The following is an 18,253-nucleotide window of genomic DNA, read 5'->3' as shown; positions in this document are numbered from 1 at the left end:
CACACACACACACACACACACACACACACACACACACACACACACACAGTTCATTTGGGTCCTGAAATAATCCAAAGCTTCAAGTGCAAGGAGAAGGCAATCTTGGAAAAAAAAAAATAGCTAGTGGGTATTAATCACTTTGGTATTGAAAACACACTGTGAAATTCTTATCTATGAAGGTCCGTGGCTGCCTGCCCAGTGACTAGGCTACATCAGCCACTACTTAATTGCAGGCATCTTGCTCTGGAGCCTGGCTGTTTGTTCTGATGGGCTTGGAGAGTCAGAGGACAGAAGAGACAGACTTCCATCTCCTCTCCAACTGAAGAAGCATCTTTTTCTTTTCTGCCTCCTCTCTGCCTTTCCTTTCCTCTCTGCCTCCACTTTGGCCACATGGACCCTAATGAGAGGCTAGAAATATTATGGCATCAGGCACATGTTGTCTAGAATACTAAAGGAGAAAACACTGCCCCAGGTTTATTCGTTTTAAGATTATAAACCACTTGCAGGAACCAGCTCTAAATGCTTTAGGCAGCAGAGAATAGTTGGCATAGAACACGTTAGAGAAATTCAGCCAGTTTTCTCTTCTAATTCTTTAAAGGGACTGTTCTCTGCTAGAAAGATGCTTAAGTAATACAGGGTGACAGACAAGTTTCGATCTTGTACATATGGATATTCAGCTTTCTTAGTACCATTGTTGAAGAGACTGTTTTTTCCAACATAGTTTGGGTGCTTTATCAAAAACCAGATGGGCTGGGCACCGGTGACTCATGCCTGTAATCCTAGCTACTCAGGAGGGTGAGATCTGAGGATCACGGTTCAAAGCCAGCCCAGGCAGGAAAGTCCATGAGACTCTTATCTCCAATAAACCACCAGAAAACTGGAAATGGTGCTGTGGCTCAAGTGGTAGAGCATTTGCCTTGAGCTGAAGAGCTGAGGATAGCACCCAAGCCCAGATCACACCCCATGACTGACAAAAAAATAAAAAACTCAGATGGTTATAAGTGTATAGATTAACTTTTGGTCCTTTTATCTATTCTCTTGGTCTTCAGGTTTGTTTTTGTGCCGATACTAAGCTGTTTTTATTTCTATAACTCTGTAGTATAGTTGAAGATTAAAACTGATCCCTCTAGAATTGCTTTTTATTTATTATTATTATTTTCTCAGGATTACTTTGATTCTTTGAGGCCTTTTCTGTTTTCATATGATTTTTAGGATTGATTGCTCTATCTCTGAAGAGAATGACATTGAGATTTTGATGAGTGTCACATTGAATTGATAGATCATCTTTAGCAATATGGCCATTTTCATTTATTTCTGACAATCTATGAATAAAATGTCTTATTTGTATCTATTAATCATATCACTCAAACTCTAATTGCTGTTATGTAAAATCAAACACAAATTCTGTTACTGTCCAAGTATATTAAGATATGGTGAAGCTTGTTTATGTGCATGTGAATGTGAATGCATACTTTTCCTCTAGTGAGTGATGTACCGTGTGTGTGTGTGTGTGTGTGTGAGAGAGAGAGAGAGAGAGAGAGAGAGAGAGAAAGAGAGAGAGAGAGAGAGAGACTGGGGCTTGATTCAGGATGTGGGCATTGTCCCTGAGATTCTTTTGATCAAAGTTAGCACTCTACCACTTGAGCCATAGCTCTACTTCCAGCTTTTTTGGTAGTTTTGTGAAGAGTCTTTTCTGTCCAGGGTGGCTTTGAACCATGATCCTCAGATCAGCCTCCTAAGTAGCTAGAATTACAGGCATGAGCCTACTGGTGGCTGGCTTTAATGGTTGAGGCTATTTTTACTTTTCATAAGTTTGTCATTCTAATGGTATGAACTCGCTGAATCTATGAGCATTTCACAGTGTGAGCTACTGAGAATGTCAGCTGGTATAATCCGATAGGCCAGATATTTACAGCAGGTAGTCCTTCCTGCTACATAAAAAGAATGTTGAAGCCTCACGAAATTTAAATGTTTAAGGTATTAAAGTGGGATTTGACAAGGTAATAAAAATGATTCTCATGGGAGAGAGTCTATACTATCAAAATGTTGATTCCTTGGTGATGAGGCAAATCTGTAACTCCATAACTCTGCTTCATCTCTTTGATGGAAACATCATTAGGAAGAAGCAGAGACGTTATCATTTGTGGTTCAGACACATTAGCAATGGGAATGCCAGAGGCAGAAAATGTGCAATTTCATGCTCATTAATTTCAGAGAGGATTTACAAATTAACCTGGCTAGAGATATTGTTCTTCAAAAAAAGGCCCACAACAGTGTAGTTACCACAGACTACTTCCACAAGATTGACCAGTCGTCTGGGGCCATTATAGTCCTCCTTGCATGCAAAGATCAGAGGTCAGAGTTTATGATAGAAACTCTTTTGGGTCCCAGAAAACTTACTGCAAGGAAAAGGTCTGCAGAGCAAGAGTTTAAGATGTGCTGTGGAAGATTTTTCTCTCATATCCCAGTCATGAGGCAAGATGTAATTTCATTTTCCTTTGTCTTTCACTAGCTAGAGAATAGTAAGTAGCTCGAAACCATAGCCTATCTTAACCAAAAAGTATGTATTGACTGATTAATACTCAATTCATTGGCTCTAGGTAATCCAACCTTCATTATATCAACTCCCATAATTCAGCTATTTTAGGACTCTTTAAAGATTTAAAGTAGATAGAGGGATGGCTGAATCCACTCAAAACCATACCATTGCGAAGTTTCATTTCCATTTCAGAAAATGGTTTTGGCGTTTACTGAAACCATTGGCATTCTACCAGCCTCTCTATAGATTACTGTTGCCACGGTCAGGTGAGACCTCAGGATGGGAATACTCCCACCACCTGTACAATTGCTTGTTGTTGTCGTATGAGTAGGGGAAAAGCTTTCCAAATGTTAATGTGCATATGCCTCACCAGGAGGTTTTGCTATACATAGTCTGAAGCAAAGAGTTAGGAAATAGAGAAGTAAGGGAGAAAAATAATGACATAGGCCAAGCCTATAATCACAGAAGCTGTATAGTTGGCATGCTTTTTGGCAGTAACATTTAATCCCTAAAGTGTATGTTAGCTTTTCATTTCTGCAACAAATACCTGAGAGAGACAGTTTTAAAGGAGGAAAGGTTTATTTTGGCTTACTGTTTTAGAGATTTCGGTGCATGAATTTTGGCCCCATTAGCTTGGGCAGAGCACCATGAGAAGTGAGATCCTGTTGTGCAGCAAAAACTAGCATCTCACAAAAGCCAGGAAGCAGAGTGAAAAAAGAATAGAAAGGGTGGAGACCAAGGTATACCCTTAAAAGTCAGAGACCTCAGTGTCTTACTTCCTTCAACCACACTCCATCTCCTATTTTTCCCCACTTCCCAACAATGCTATCATTTTATGAAGCCATGCAAGTATTAAAACATTGATTAGGTTAGAGTGTTTAGGATCTAATACATTTGACAAATGCCTATCCGCTGGCAATCATGCCTGTGAGACTCATGAGCCTTTGGGAACATACTTCGTAGTCAAGTCATAATAAGTGACTATGTGTTTATAACTAATGTAATCAAGGACATCCTGTCATTGTTAAGGAACCACAGTGCTTTTGTTTTTAAAATTGAGTTGTGAACTATTTGGGTGACTTTTTTAAAAAAAGCAATAGACCTGGTCCCTCTAAAAATATAAAAACCATCAGTGTCCCAATCATAAAACTACAAGGAAACTTGTGGAGATCACTTATGTCATGCAGATGTGAAACAAATCACAGAAAGGGAGAGGGGAAGTAAGTGGGTGGAAGAAGAAAAATCATTTCCTAATAAGAGGGAGACCATCATGGAGCAGCTGCCTCTGCCTCCTGCCATCCAGCTCAAGGCAAGCTCTGATTTAAACCTAAATTTGCTCATTGAGAAAAGAGGTAAACTAACTCATTCTTGGTATCAGTGCTAACAACTCAACATTCCAAAGCAACATTGCTGAAGCTTGTTTGGACCTACATCCTTCTGAATATGAAAGATCCAGAGGACATCTTTTGCTTAGCCCTAGAACCGTAGAGATATTTTAATAAGGAATGACAACTCAGTATTCAAGAGAGGGTAAAGGTAGGTAAATGTGGTCAAAGTACTTTGTGTACATGTGTGAAAATGGAACACTGAAGCTTGTTCAGATTGGCTTGGGAAGCAGGGATGCGAAGGTACACCAACATGACACTTCTTTGTACAATTAATTGATGCTAATAAATATTTGGTGGAGGGGTAAGAGTTCAAGAGGGGTGTGTGTGTGTGTGTGTGTGTGTGTGTGTGTGTGTGTGTGTGTGTGTGTGTGTGTGTGTGTGTGTGTGTGTCTATAGTAAGGTTTGAACCTGGCTTGTTTGCTGGCATTCTGACTTTTTACTGGATAATTGAAGAGGAAGTCTCTTGAACTTTTCAGCCCAGGCTAGCTTGAATCCATAATCCTCTAGGTCTCAGTTTTCTGAAGAGGGAAGATAACAAATGTAAGCCACCAGCACCAAGCTACACATAATTTTAATAAGAAGAGAAAGATGTCAAGTTCTATTGTCAAAATCATTTGGCAGTTATTCTTCAGGAAATTTTTCTTAAATTTTAGAATGTATCAGCAAATAGCAAGGCAGCTAATTGAGCTAGAGAGCAGGAGTCCAAGAGAAAGAAACACTTAGAATATATTCACGCTGGATTGAAATAAGATGTTCACAGGACTGAACTCAGAAAAGCTTACAATCCCCTAGCAAATTGAAGTAATTGAGCTGTTGGATTTTTATTGGAAAAATCTGAGTGGAGTCTTGTGGTGGGTCTTCTTTCCTCTTCCTATGGCTCTCTTTCACCAGTATCCTGAGTCCATGCTGGTTCTCTCCCTAAGGAGAAGCAAACACCATGTTCCGCTCTCAAAGCTATGAGGGAATAAGAATTCTGCAATCATCATTCCATTGGGAGTTTCATTATCTTTTATCCACTTCAGTTCTTAGTTTACACATAGTAGGCACTAAAATTTGTGGAAGTTAATTGAATTCAAGGGACACATTATCTCCTTCACAATCGATTTAGTTTGGTTCTTTTATAGAAAACAATTTCTTCTGAGTTTGTAATGACATTGTGGCATACCTATATCCCTGCTTCTGTGAAATGGTCATAATGTTTAACTGCACTGATGTATTTTCTTTCTAATCAAGAAGTTAAGGGATCTGCTAGCTTAACAGGTGCCTCAATTGTGCATAATTAGTTGCTAGGAGTTGTTTAGCGTGGACTGATTAGTCTCAGCCAAAAGATGTTTTTTCTTCAACAAAGCCCTGAAGAGGTCCAGAAATTCCTGAGCCATAGTCAAATCACGTTCCTCTGGGAAGCCTACACTCTGGGAATGGGAGAGATAAGAACCATACTAATTTTGTGTGTGTGTGTGTGTGTGTGTGTGTGTGTGTGTGTGTGTGTGTGTGTAAGTGCCAGTATTGGGGCTTGAACTCAGGGCTCCTCAATTGGTTTTTCTACTCAAAGCTGGAGCTCTAGTTTACGCTGCATTTCTACTTTCCCACTAGTTAATTGGAGATAAAGGCTCCTGAATTCTCCTGATTTGACTGGTATTTGATTGTGTTCCTTGGATCTCAGCCTCCTAAATAGCTAGGGTTACATGCATGAGCCACTAGTGCCCGGCTGAATGTTGTTTGATGCCAGGCAACCATGATAGGAAAACATGAAACAACTTGAGTCCTTTTCTCTCCCAGCTCCAGCATAGGATGTAGAATAAAGCTTTCCCACTTAAGTGCTTACTGATGACTTTGTAAGTTTACAAACAACAACTTCATATGAAATAATCAAAACAAATGGCCTCTGTTTGTCTCTCCTATTTTTGGCATTTGGGGTAGATGAGAGGGACAGATATCTTTCCACATCCTACACAGATCACAGCATTGTTCTTATACGTATGTGGCTGTTTAAGCCCTTACTGCAATTCCATCACCATGTCAATTCTCTGTGTTAACAGAAGGCATGTTTCTTGGTCTCATGGATGTCTCTATAAAAGGACCCAGTTCTTCCTGGCTATTACCAACACACAAACCCTATGTAAGTGGGAGGCCATCATATCTCACAGTGATTAGCTGTCAAAGTGCCATTAAGAAAAGCTGGCACTTCTGATACCCTGAGATGCCCTTTGTGCCCTCTTACAGCAGTAGATCACTAGCTCAACATCTGATACTTCCCTTTAGTGATTTGCAAGAGAGTTCCCTTGTTAGTATCCCTTCCATCAAAGTTAATGCTGAGAATCTGGTATGAACACCAGAATTCTTTTTGTCTAAACGACTGTTTTTAAAGATTATTTGATAATTCCATCTAAACTCTGAGTAAAAGTAAAATATATTTTAAAATCAACTTTATAAAGAAGCATATATTTAAACATACAGTATTAATAATAGTACAGTAACTAACAACAGATGGGAAATGATATGATTTTTAAAGGAATTGAATATAAACCTAGGAAAGGAAAAATGGCAGAAGGTAGGAAATAATAGTTCATATACTTCAGCTTGTTTATAATAAACGCTTTAGTTTGAAGAATTGAATACAACTTACTCATCCATCAGAACATATTGAATAAATACCTACTATGTTCCAGCTACTATACTAGACACCTTACCTACATGTCAGTTCCTTTCTTTAAATTACCCATTTGTATATCTTAAGGGAACTTCAGAGTCTATTTGGTGTTGCCCCCAAAGCAAAGGAAAAATACCTTAAAATTCAGTGACTTTCTTTTAGGGCCATATCTTAGAAGAATGACATTTCTTTAAATTTTTTATCTTTAAAAAAGTGTGGTAGTGGAAGGCTGGGCATGGTGCTATCTACCTACAGGCTTAGCACTTGGGAGGCTGAGGGACTGATCATGTGTTCCTATATACCTAGTTCTAAACCAGTCTCAGGAACATAGCAAGATTCTGTCTCAAAAAAGAAAAAAATGTAAGTGAAGCTGATCATATTGTTTTTATGTTACCATTTTGAAGTATTCTTTAGGCCAAAAAAAAAAGATGAAGAGGAAGGGAGAATGATATTTAGACACAGAAAAAGAGCTGCAATAACTGTTCCATACAGTTCTCCTGTAAGGTCTCTGCTGAGAAGGTCTGGTTGTATACTGATCTGATAAGTCACGTGTGAGACGGTGACCTCTGAAAATCTTGTCTATCCATGAGGAATAAGATCAAAAGGTACATGGGAATAAGAACACAATAAATTGAGTCTTGACTCACTTTTAATACTTATTCTTCTATATCTCTGTAGGCCTAAGTACCAATCACAAAATCAAAGAATAGATCATCTCTTATAAAATTATAGCAATCTGTCTTTAAATCTGCTTAAGGGACACACCAGCAGACCACGATAGCTGCTTGCATTGGTTTCCATGACTTTCTGGGAAGGACTAAAATAAACCCTGGACATTTTTGTCCTTTAGTATTCTATTGTTGAGCCATCAACTGCTGATGCATTCAAGGTCTTCTTCAATTTTTGTTTTTAAGGGTTGAAACAAGAATTGACTTATAGGGCTGACATCTTCTCTGTGATGCATAGCTTTTAAGAAAAAGCTCACAATGTCTCTTCTATGTTTAAGAAGATATTCTTTGGAAAACTTTTCTAAAAAATAAAGGTTAAATTATGCCATACTTCTCTATTGCTCTGCTCTCCTTGATGTGTGCTGTGTTATTGCATGTCTGCTCCGCTTCTGTTAAGAATTATTGCTCTTATTGTGATTGATTTCAGCAAACTATTCTTAGATAATACTGAACTTATTTCAGTCTGATCCTTTGACTAATACACCTTTTGGTCTCTAGGTGATTATTTACTTTCTTCTATGTTGGGAAGGACACTCTTGATGCAGAGGGTCATAGTGGATTTGGAGGATGGTGATAGAAATCCTGGCCAGGTAGCCATCTATAATTCAGTTTCAACCTTTTAAGGATGAGTGTAACTAGACAATCCTAACTCTAAAAGAGGAAAACTGTTTTCAAATATAAATGAGAGAACCATTTTATCAGCGTTGACTACTGTTAAGCAAACGATAAATTTCTAAAGATATATCTCCTTAAAATAAAGGGCAGGTAACCCAAACCTCCTGGGTAAGTCTCTTTTTGCTTGTTTAGAGGGAAAAAAAATCTCTGTACTTGATTTACGAAAGGTTGTAACCTTGACAAATTGAAAACTGAGGAAGGCTTTTACATATCCATGCTTCCAACTAAGAACCTGGTTGTTGCGACTTGTCTCACTTGGATCCCTGCTCTATAATCATGAATATGGTTTCTAAGTTGTGGGTAATGAAATGAAAAGTACTTTCAAAGTAATCTTGTGAAGAATCTCAAATTTTTACACTGTGCCAGTTTATTTTAATCAGTGCTATATAATGCGCAGCCTGATTATTACATTAACTCTGTGAGAAGAACACTCAATTACTCCTATGAGAATCGTGAGACTTTTCTCATGTACAACTTAGATTTTGGTTTGTGGTTTTTAATTGTACTCAAAATTATGTTTGCAAATAAGATAGTTGAAGACCTTAGAAACTGCTTCAAAAGCAACTATGATAATGTGATGTTGATTATTTTGGTATCTGAGAGTTGCTGGGGGTTTTTTCAGAGAATATAAAGAATTGTGTGACAAATGGAATGTAAGCATGAGACTTTTTTAAGTTAATTGCAGTTTACAGCAGTGTGAATCTTTTCTTTTTGCTATTGCTTATAAAGACCTTGTTCATTTTATGAAGAAATTATAAATCATTTCAAACAGAAGTACGTGTTAGAGCGTGTTAGAGAGGAAATGAATTCCTTGATATTGAAGCACATACTGCTTAGTGAGAGAATTAATGTTCTCAGTTCTCGGATGATAAAGCCTTATTGAGTTGAATCTTTGTTGTATTTAATAGTTTGCCATGTCTATAAGGTTTTTAGGTCTGTTAATAGTTTTCTGTTAAAACAAGATCAGCACTAACAAATATCTTATAGCATTGCCAAAGTGATGTTTGGGTCGTCTAGTATGACCAAATATGTGTGGTAATTGTTACATTATGTTTGCTCAAGCCATTTACATGCTGTTCTTGGAATATTACAGGTTGTTACTCCCAGAAATCTCTTACTATATACAAATACCACATCCAAATTAGGAAAAAGTGTTTCTTCCTATTTTAACCCTCATACTTGCCTTCCCAAATCACTGTTTCTGTAATCCAAGTCGGATGAAATCCTAAAGAAAAAAAATCACTTATAATTTGATGGACCCATTTCCTCTATGATCTTGTTACTTCGTGCCATCTCTCACTGAGCTCTGGGCCTCTGCCTTTTCAGTTGCACTTTGTATTGTTCTGCAGCTTATTTTCATCTCTTTCTAAATGAGGGCCAATCAGCTCATTGGAATGTATGTCTTCTTTTGCCAAACCATCTTTCCTTCCCTATTCTCAACCTACCTTCTCTGGTGTTACCTCTGAGTGACCCTCTCCTTTGGCTTTTCCCCAGATGCCAGTTCATACTCCCAAGAGAAACTAACTCTGCCTTTCTTTTCCTGCAATACTAATATTCTATCATCTGCTTATCTGAAATACTGCATTTCACTGCCTTTGTTCTTCTATCTGATTAATTATTCTTAGCGCTCACTCACCCATTTTATTTCCTCTTTGTCTTCCTTTTATACATATTCATTGATACTTATTTATCAATGAATGTAAGCAGGCAAGTAATTTGTGTACTATTATTTACACTTCTTGCCACTTTATAAATGTCTTCTCATCCATTATAGTTTTTTTTTGATCCTGACAACTCTAAGAATTAATGAGAACGTTATTTCTCTTATATAGGGGGAGAAACTGATTTTTCAGACTTGCCCCACAGCTCAGTTTAGGACTTAGGTCTACCAGCTCTTTCACTGTATCCCATCACCTCTCTCTGGCAGAAGGATTACAATCCATTAAAGATCTTCACTATGCTAGAAACTGGATGGAAATTAACCAAACCCTTCATTGTACCTTTGCAGATGAGAGTCCCTACACTAAATCCGCCAGCCAGACAAAGCCGCCTGATGGATCATTGGCTGTGAGGAGACAGAGCATTCCAGGTTAGACCTGACTGTTGGATTTTTCAGCTATTTTACTAACTTCTGAATCCTATTATCTGTTGATCCTAAATAATTCTCCCCTGATTACTAAAAATCATGCTATCTCCGAGAGCACAGACTGCTTTCTACACATTTGTTCAAACAATAGTTAAAAAATAAAAATAAAAACAGACTTCAGAAAAGCTTGGCAACTTGTGAGAATCCATCTTGTAACCCAACACAACAAAATCCTTTGTGAAAAGACTTGAATCACTTACTCTCACCTCTGTTTCCAGCGGGATAAACTTGCATGGCAGCATCTATTTATTTCCTGAGATACCCTGCAGAACAAAGGGGTTCAGAATTGCAGGAGCAGATCCTGCATGTGGAATGGAAATGTTCCCCTTTCTTCTCTTCTTCTTCAAACTTAGGTTTTCTTCCACTGTCCAGCTCTTGTAAAATTCGGGGACTTTCTTTCCTTAGGCAGATGTGATTCTGATGGTTATAATACAATGAATGGTGTCAGTGTTTTTCCCAACAAAATATTTGGAGAAATATCTTAAAATGTCTCCACTCCAAAACTTTAATCTCTTGAAGCTTTGAGTTTGCCAATAGCACTAAAGCATCTTAAGTTTTCAAATCAAGAGGGGAAGAAAATTCAGAATATTATTTGAGTTTGGTCTCAGCTACATGATTTATGAAAAATTCCCTTATGGAAGTAATGGTGCTTAAGAACAGGGTTAAAAGCACTAACATGTTTAAAGATTTATAAAATAAAATACGATGTTTGTGTAAGTAAAGCGAATACAGCCGAAGCTTGGATATGAAATTTTAGAGCTAGCCATTTCAGCAATTCAAAAGAACCAAATCGATGTCTTCTGAGTTAAAATGAATGAGTTGGCAAATCGGTCTAGTGAAGGTGAATTCTCCATTTGAAGATAAAGCAAGGTAAGTCCAGTTTATGAACATGAACTTTGTTCATGATTCTTATTTTTATAATAATTACATGTAGTTATTTTTACTCTTATTCTTAAAGCTTAGATTTATTCTGAACATACTTGGCTTAGGAACAGAATATGCAGATGTTGTCCATCCTTGTTTGGGTGCTTTGAATATTCTAAAGTAATTTGAATTCTGTAATTAGATGGCATTACGCGGTGCTGAGATTTCTTCTATTTCATCTTACAAAACATCATTCTTAGTGCTGGTCACGTTTAGGAAAACTCTTGCAGTCAGCTTTGGGCTGTGTTCTCTGCTTTCTCCTTGTCAGCAGTAAGCAAGTGCCCAGGGTTTGAAGGTCGAGAATGTCACTTGTCTATCAATGCCTCTTCATTTCTATATGCTAGCTAGTACTCTGCATCCCTCTGCTAGGAAGGCAAGAAACCCCTCACTTCCTCGTGTGAGAATAATCAAGCCCCCCTGCCTGCTCATTACTTATGTTTTCCTTTCAAGGGTTCTCTAGTGTTACATACTAAATTAGAGCACATAATAGAACACCAGGCTAAAGTCACGACATTGATTTTCAACTTACATATTAAGGGAACAAAGAGGATAACCATAATCCTTAGCTTACAATACACAAAAAATTCTTCATTGTAGAATTTTATGTTTTATTCTTCCATTTATCAGATTTTTAACGTTCCAAAAAATTAAATAAATGCCATGGATTGTTTAAATGGCCAGAGAAAACAAATGTCTTCAAGGTCTTCTCAATTATTTAAAACAGCTCAAGGAAAAGACTGTACCCACCAGAGGGCTAAGAAACTACAGTGGTTAATAGTGGATTGTTATTTAATATTTTCTTAAAGGGAAAATTAACACACTTCTTAGGAACTGCTTCTTGACTGATTTACTGACTCTTAAATTACTGACTCTTTACCACCTTACTGAAAAGTACCTAAAAAATGCATGTGCTGACTAAAGTAAAGGCGTGCTCCCAGAACCCTGACTAAGAAGTCACTTACAACAAAGAAAAATCGAATCCAGAAGTCACGACCCGTTTCCTACCATGCCGCTCTCCACTCCTCCAAAGCCCATGATAAGAGGGAGAAATGCAGAGGAAATGGGCCCATAAATATATGCTCTCTATGGTTTGCTGGAGTTTGGGCTAAAAAAACCCTAAACTAGTCTGATAGACAGCATTGAACCACATAGAGCTGGAAGAACCATATACAGGTGAATGGCTTTTGTCTCATTCTGCTGTGGTCACCTCTCAATCTTACTTGCCCCTATGGGAGCATGTATAAGTGGATTTAGAGAGAAGAGTACCAAAGTAAAGAAGGCCTAAAGAAAAGCCTGACCCATCCACCCTTTCCTGATGTACAGAGGTTATCTTCCAAACTAGATCGGGGCAATTAAAATGCCCCAGCTATTGAAAAGCAAGCCCTCAACGCCCTACTCACAGTGATTCAAAATGGCAATTTTCCCTTTCTTGTCCTACTAATGCTTGCTTTGGGAGATGGGGAGGGATCATACGGAAGGAAGAACATAGGTAGCAAGGGTTTCTTACACTTGTGTATCCAAATGTTATGACAATGTAAGTTGGTCTTTAAAACTTATTTTACAAATATAGATCCGGTGCTTCCTGAAGCAAATATTTATATAGATATACATAGATTTAAAATAAATGTTAACATGGGCTCCATTATTTCTAGGGTATAATAAACAGTAACTTTTAGCAATTATATACCAACAAGGTAACCTTGAATATTAACAGAAATATAAATTTGTTCTTTGTTCATATAAAATCCAATACCATTATCTAAACTCAGAATTATTGTAGCAATTATTTTATAATAAATCTCAAACTAAATGTGTACCTTTTGTTGAATGCCAGTTCCAATCATAAATCTTTTCATCTCCCTCCTTTTCTTTTCCAAAAGAAAGGAAGATGGATTAAATATGTCTTAGGAGAAAAGTACATTTGCTTTGGATAAAGGAAAAATGAATTATTAATGCTATTTGGAAATTTGTCATTTTAATCATGTCTATTATGGCATAAAATGTTTAAAAAATTCTTTTCATCTACCATAAACTTTTGGAAATTTTTCATTGACAATAGTAAAAAAAATGACATACATTTCTCTGATACTGGAGTTTAAGTTAGAGACTTCATATTCTCTTAAAAGTATTAAGAATGGGCTGGGAAGGTGGCTCAGTGGTAGAGCACTTGCCTTGCATTCATGAGGCCCTGGGTTCAATTCCTCAGCACCACATAAGCAGAAAAAAATAATAAATATCTCAAATGATGAAATATTTATAAAAAAGTATTAAGAATGCATTTTCAATGTTATTTCTGTGCATTTTTCATAGACAAATTGCACATAAAAATGTAGTTTGAACTACTGTATATAAACTTTATTTTTTTTAGTTTGATCTAATGCTTTTTTTGTACATTTTTATTGTAAAATTTAACAGATTATTAGTAATTTGATTACTAAGGTAGCCAGACATGGGTTTTACAGATTTTATAATAAATTCTTGTTTTTCCTTCTCAGAAATGTAATATTTAATCATGTCTCTAGTGTTTTTGTGTTAGAGTCCAATGTCTCTTAGAGTTAGCATATATTGATGTGACTTGCCTCCTCTTTCTGTACAAGATATCTTTCTTTGCTTATGTTTGCCATGACAAACAATTTGGGGCCATTGACAAATACTGGAAGATAGGAAGTGCTCATAATTAGTATGTTTTCAAACCTTGCTGTACCAGGAAAATTATCTGTATCCAGACTAAAGTCACAAAAAATGTGTAGGAAAGATTTCCCTTCTTGTAATATTAGAAATGACATTTTCAGTTTGGTCATAATAGAGTGAGTTTGAGCTGAGTTTTTCTCGATTGTCATATCTAGATATGGGGGGAAGTAATTTTAAAAAATGAAGCTGACAGTTTGAAATGCCTAGTAACCTAAGCTGTTATAGTCAACCTGTTAGAATACATGCAGGAATCGTCAATATCTATTGGAAAATTAAAGCCTGGAAAAAAAATTCCATGTCATGACATCACAGAAAACTGGCAACCTTACATTAAAGGAAGAGGATAAGAATTTTGGACATTCTGCCCTCCCTTTGTGTTCTGCATTTTCCTGTCACTATTCTATACACAGTCTAATGCTTCAATGAGCTACATTTTCTGTATTAGAGCAGATATCTACTATGAGTTTTACACTAGGATTTTATAGCTATTCCAATATTCAGGCCTATGATGAGAATGTTCCCTGATTTGATAGACAGATTCTACTTCAGCACTCTACTTGAGCCTCTTGGGGCAGGGGGAGGAGGAAGGAATATCCCAGATGGAAAACGAAATATTAGACTTACTGCATAGGGTGCTCAAGCTATTAAGTCAGGACATGTCCAGGATCAGGAAATATCAAACTTCTGCAACAAGTACTTCTGCTTCATAGTCATACTTGCCTGCATTCCTATGAGGAGCCCAATCGGGCAAAATGTGGATCACCATAAGCAAGAGGAAAATCACTGCCAAAAATGTTTGCAGGTGTTACAGCTACAGTGTTTAAGAAAGGAGCTATATTATCTTAGTTCTTTAGCAAGACATTTGTAAGATCATAAAGTCAAGATTATTGGTGGCACAGCGAAAGTATCTACAGTTCTTCCACTCCTCTTTTTTCCTGTGGTGCTTATCACCATCTGAAATTAACTCATAAACACATAGTCATTTTCTTTCCTAGTCCTTAGATAAACTACATGAAGGCAGGTATTGTGTATATCTTGTTCACTATTTTAGCTCCAGTGCATAGAATAGTGTTTAGCAATTGTTAGGTGTTCAATCAATGCTTGTAGAATGAATGAAAAACAAAGACCATCAGACAGTTTTCTCTGGAAAGAGTATGTGGGCTTGTGGCCAATAAACTACCTAGACAAAAGCACCACACAGTCTCTGTCTACCACATGTTTTCTGACTGTGGTAAATTGCAGTCTATGTTCACATTGACCTTGAGGCTGCACCAAATGTGATATTTCTAAGGAATTTGTCTGCTGCCCCAAACTAATGAATGAAATATAGGTCAGTTAGAAGCCAAAGACTATTAAAGGCCAGAGATCTCTCCTGTCTCATTTTTTTCTGTTTAAGCAGAAAATATCTGTAGTCCCCTAACACCTGAAGAAAAAGTTGGAATACATTGAACATAAAAATTGACGATATGAGAGTGATTTTACTCAACCCTTCTGTTCTAGGAAAGGGCCAAAACATGTGTAAAATCTTTCTGGAGTCTATAAATGGAACAGTACAAACTAGAGCTTATTACTTTTCTTGGCAAGTACACAATAAGGGTGTCCTCCAGAGAGCTGATCCAGTTTGCTGGGTGACAGAGGTGGGTACACACTAAGTCCTCTTCAAACAGTTCTGGGTGGAAGAAGAAGCTAGATTTTTGTGTTCCATGCTATTGCTTTCATTAGTGATTCAGAGATGTGACAGTCTATCACATTTTAACTTCTCTTGTGCTTTAGTATATATGGCTGAAATACAATAAGTTGATACACACAGAGACATGTGACTTTTCAACAGCAATGTCCTCCAATATTCAAATTAGGGTAAATTGTTTGTAATTACTTAGAACTGTATCTTGATGTTTCCCAAGACCTCAGTGTTACAGGAGTAGTGTCATTTGAGGCATGCAGAAACTCTGATGATAATAAGCACAACTCCTAGTGTCTGAGACACATTTACAAGAAGGCTTGAGCATACATGGCCCAAAGCTACAGGAAGTCTCGCCCTTCGATAGCTTTTTTACTGAAGAAAAATTAATTCTTCCCGTTTTCAGGTTAGAGAGACCTTCAGTTCAGGGATTTTTAAATTAAGTGAATTCAGGGGTTGGCGATTTAGCCTAGTGAAAGAGCACTTGATGTCACATGCAAGGCCCTGAGCTCAGTCTTTAATTCTGAAAAAAAAAAAGGCAACTAAAATTAAATTACTTTAGGGAATTAGACTAAGTGAAAGTTGTATTGCTTAATGGACATAGGGAATGTGAATAAATATCTTATAGTTTACTGTAGGCTTGAGGACTGTCAGCCTTAAATGAGTTAAACAGCTTCCAAAATTTCAGTCACTAAATATGCCATGTACATAATTGTATTACATACCTATGCTTGCTCCATTTGTACTATAATTAATATAATTTAGTAGATTTAAATTGGCTTTTTTCCCTTAATTTTCTCTTAATCTTTCATATGTAGGAATTAATGTTTTAATTACTTATTTTTCTAATATAAATTTAAAATGTTTTCAACTAAGGTTATGTGTCCCTTCAAATCATCTGTCATCCATTAATATATATCCAGCATGCTTTAGAAAATGCTGACTTGCAATGTGATTCTTCTCAGAAGAAATGACTTTGAGAATCCCAGCACTATGTACTTTATTAGTACATCAATAAGTAGTTGTTGATTTATGATACAGAAACAGGCCATTTAAAGTGGGAGTGGAAGGCATTCTGCTAAAAAAAAATGGAAAGAAATACCTAAAGAACAAGAAGACACTGAATATTATCACAGATCTTAGGGAATGATCATAAGTCTAAACCAATATGGAGGAGGAGAAACAGAGAAAAGATGGGAAGAGGAGAGTTATGGGTATTTATGAAAGTAGCTATTTCTACTCACTGCATGCCTCATCACAAATACTAAACTCACAATTCTTAGGCATAACATTTCAATTCTTCCTTACAACAACTCCAGGAAATATACATGTTTTAATTTCCCTTTTGCAGATGAGCAGATTGAAGTTCTGAGAGCTAAAGGCATTTATTTGTAAGATCACAAGGCTAGGAAATTAGTTGCACTTGGATCATTATGAATTGTTCATCAGTCTTGAGCACTGAGTGAAGGAGAAAGTGGTAGGGAGACTTTGAACTGAGAATGAGATGTTGAGACCTTGACTTTTAGAGACCAGTGGAGCCTCTTCCCAGTAGTATCCGGAAAGTGTGAAATACAGTAGCCTCTGGCTTCCAAGGCACATTATACTTCTCAGTCCACACTGACTGGTGCCTAGGACCAGAGGTGGACAGATGAATATTGGGTTTGGGTCCTAGAACTCACTCATACCATTTTCTTCTGTGGGTGGCTGATGGGTAAGAGGAAGTAGGAAATAAAACACAGTGCTTCGGGCTGCCCTCTAATTTATTCTACACATTTGTGATTTTCAGAACTTGCAATTCAAGGGAAAAAAATAAAATGGTACAAGAAGTCCTCTGAATATTTGTTCTGAAACTACTATCACTTTAACTGTATACTATATATTTCCTTCTTAAAACTGTGGAACAATGCAAAGCCTTAAGATTATACTACATACATGAATGAATCCCTCTGTGCTGTGTTGGAGCATTTAACTTTGTAAAGAGCTTTCTAAAATCAGTCCATGTGCATCTCCCATTATGAGAGTCAGTGTAAGTTCAGGGAATACTATGTAAGCATGTATGTATATATATACATATCTATTTATATTTAAATACATATTTAAAACAATGATTCTTGCATATTTATAAAACTAGTGTGCTACATGTCAAACAGATGCTGTGGAGATTTCTTTTTCAAGTCTTGAGTGGAAGGACTTGTAGTAGTTGGTAGTTCTCTTGGTTCTCTTTAGGAATTTGACTATAGATGGTGCTTTCATGCTTTGTCTGTGTATTGTAAGCCACTATACATTCATCTCCCACTTTTCACTAGTAAATTCTTCACCATGTTGTTCATTTATTCCTCTAGCCAATTCTTTTCTTGCTCCCTAACTATCTAATAACTAAAACTATTTCTTCCCACATTGTGATTCTGTGTGTTCATCAGAATCACTGACTACAGTCACTCAACATGCAACTCTCCAGCACCCACTGAGAGATGGGTACTGTCCTAGATGCTAGGAATATAGATGTTTAACCGGGACTGTAAACCTCTATTTCTAGAATTGGCATGCTAGTGGACAAGTAGGACACTCAATTAAATTCTATCATAAAAATGTCCAGTATAATGTCAGGTTATGCCAAGGACAATATATGGACTTCAGCATATGAGTTGAGAATAGTCGAAAAAGAAAGGTAGAGACCATGTTTTTGAAAAGAAAGCCGAGACTCCTGTAGGAGTCTTAAGAATGAGCCTAAACAAATGACATAGCTAGCAAGATCAATAGAAAGCCCACGGATTGGGAGAAGATCTTTACTAGCCATACAACGGACAAGGGTCTCATATCTAAAATATACT

General features: G+C 37.0%; 1 protein-coding gene across 1 annotated transcript in view; it reads left to right on the top strand.

Moving 5' to 3' along the window:
• Positions 1-3,809: 3,809 nt before the first annotated feature.
• The window catches only part of Grip1 (glutamate receptor interacting protein 1), a 169,088-nt gene continuing 154,644 nt past the window's right edge, over positions 3,810-18,253 (top strand). Inside the window, exons 1-2 of the mRNA XM_013018571.1 lie at positions 3,810-3,891; positions 9,989-10,069. Coding sequence (XP_012874025.1) covers positions 3,810-3,891; positions 9,989-10,069 — 163 coding nt within the window. The remainder of the gene's footprint in view (positions 3,892-9,988; positions 10,070-18,253) is intronic.

The sequence above is a fragment of the Dipodomys ordii genome, unplaced genomic scaffold (assembly GCF_000151885.1).
Source record: "Dipodomys ordii isolate 6190 unplaced genomic scaffold, Dord_2.0 Scaffold3, whole genome shotgun sequence".
Taxonomy (NCBI): Eukaryota; Metazoa; Chordata; class Mammalia; order Rodentia; family Heteromyidae; genus Dipodomys; species Dipodomys ordii.
The sequence above is the reverse complement of the archived record's forward strand: the minus strand, read 5'-3'. Positions and strand labels throughout refer to the sequence as shown.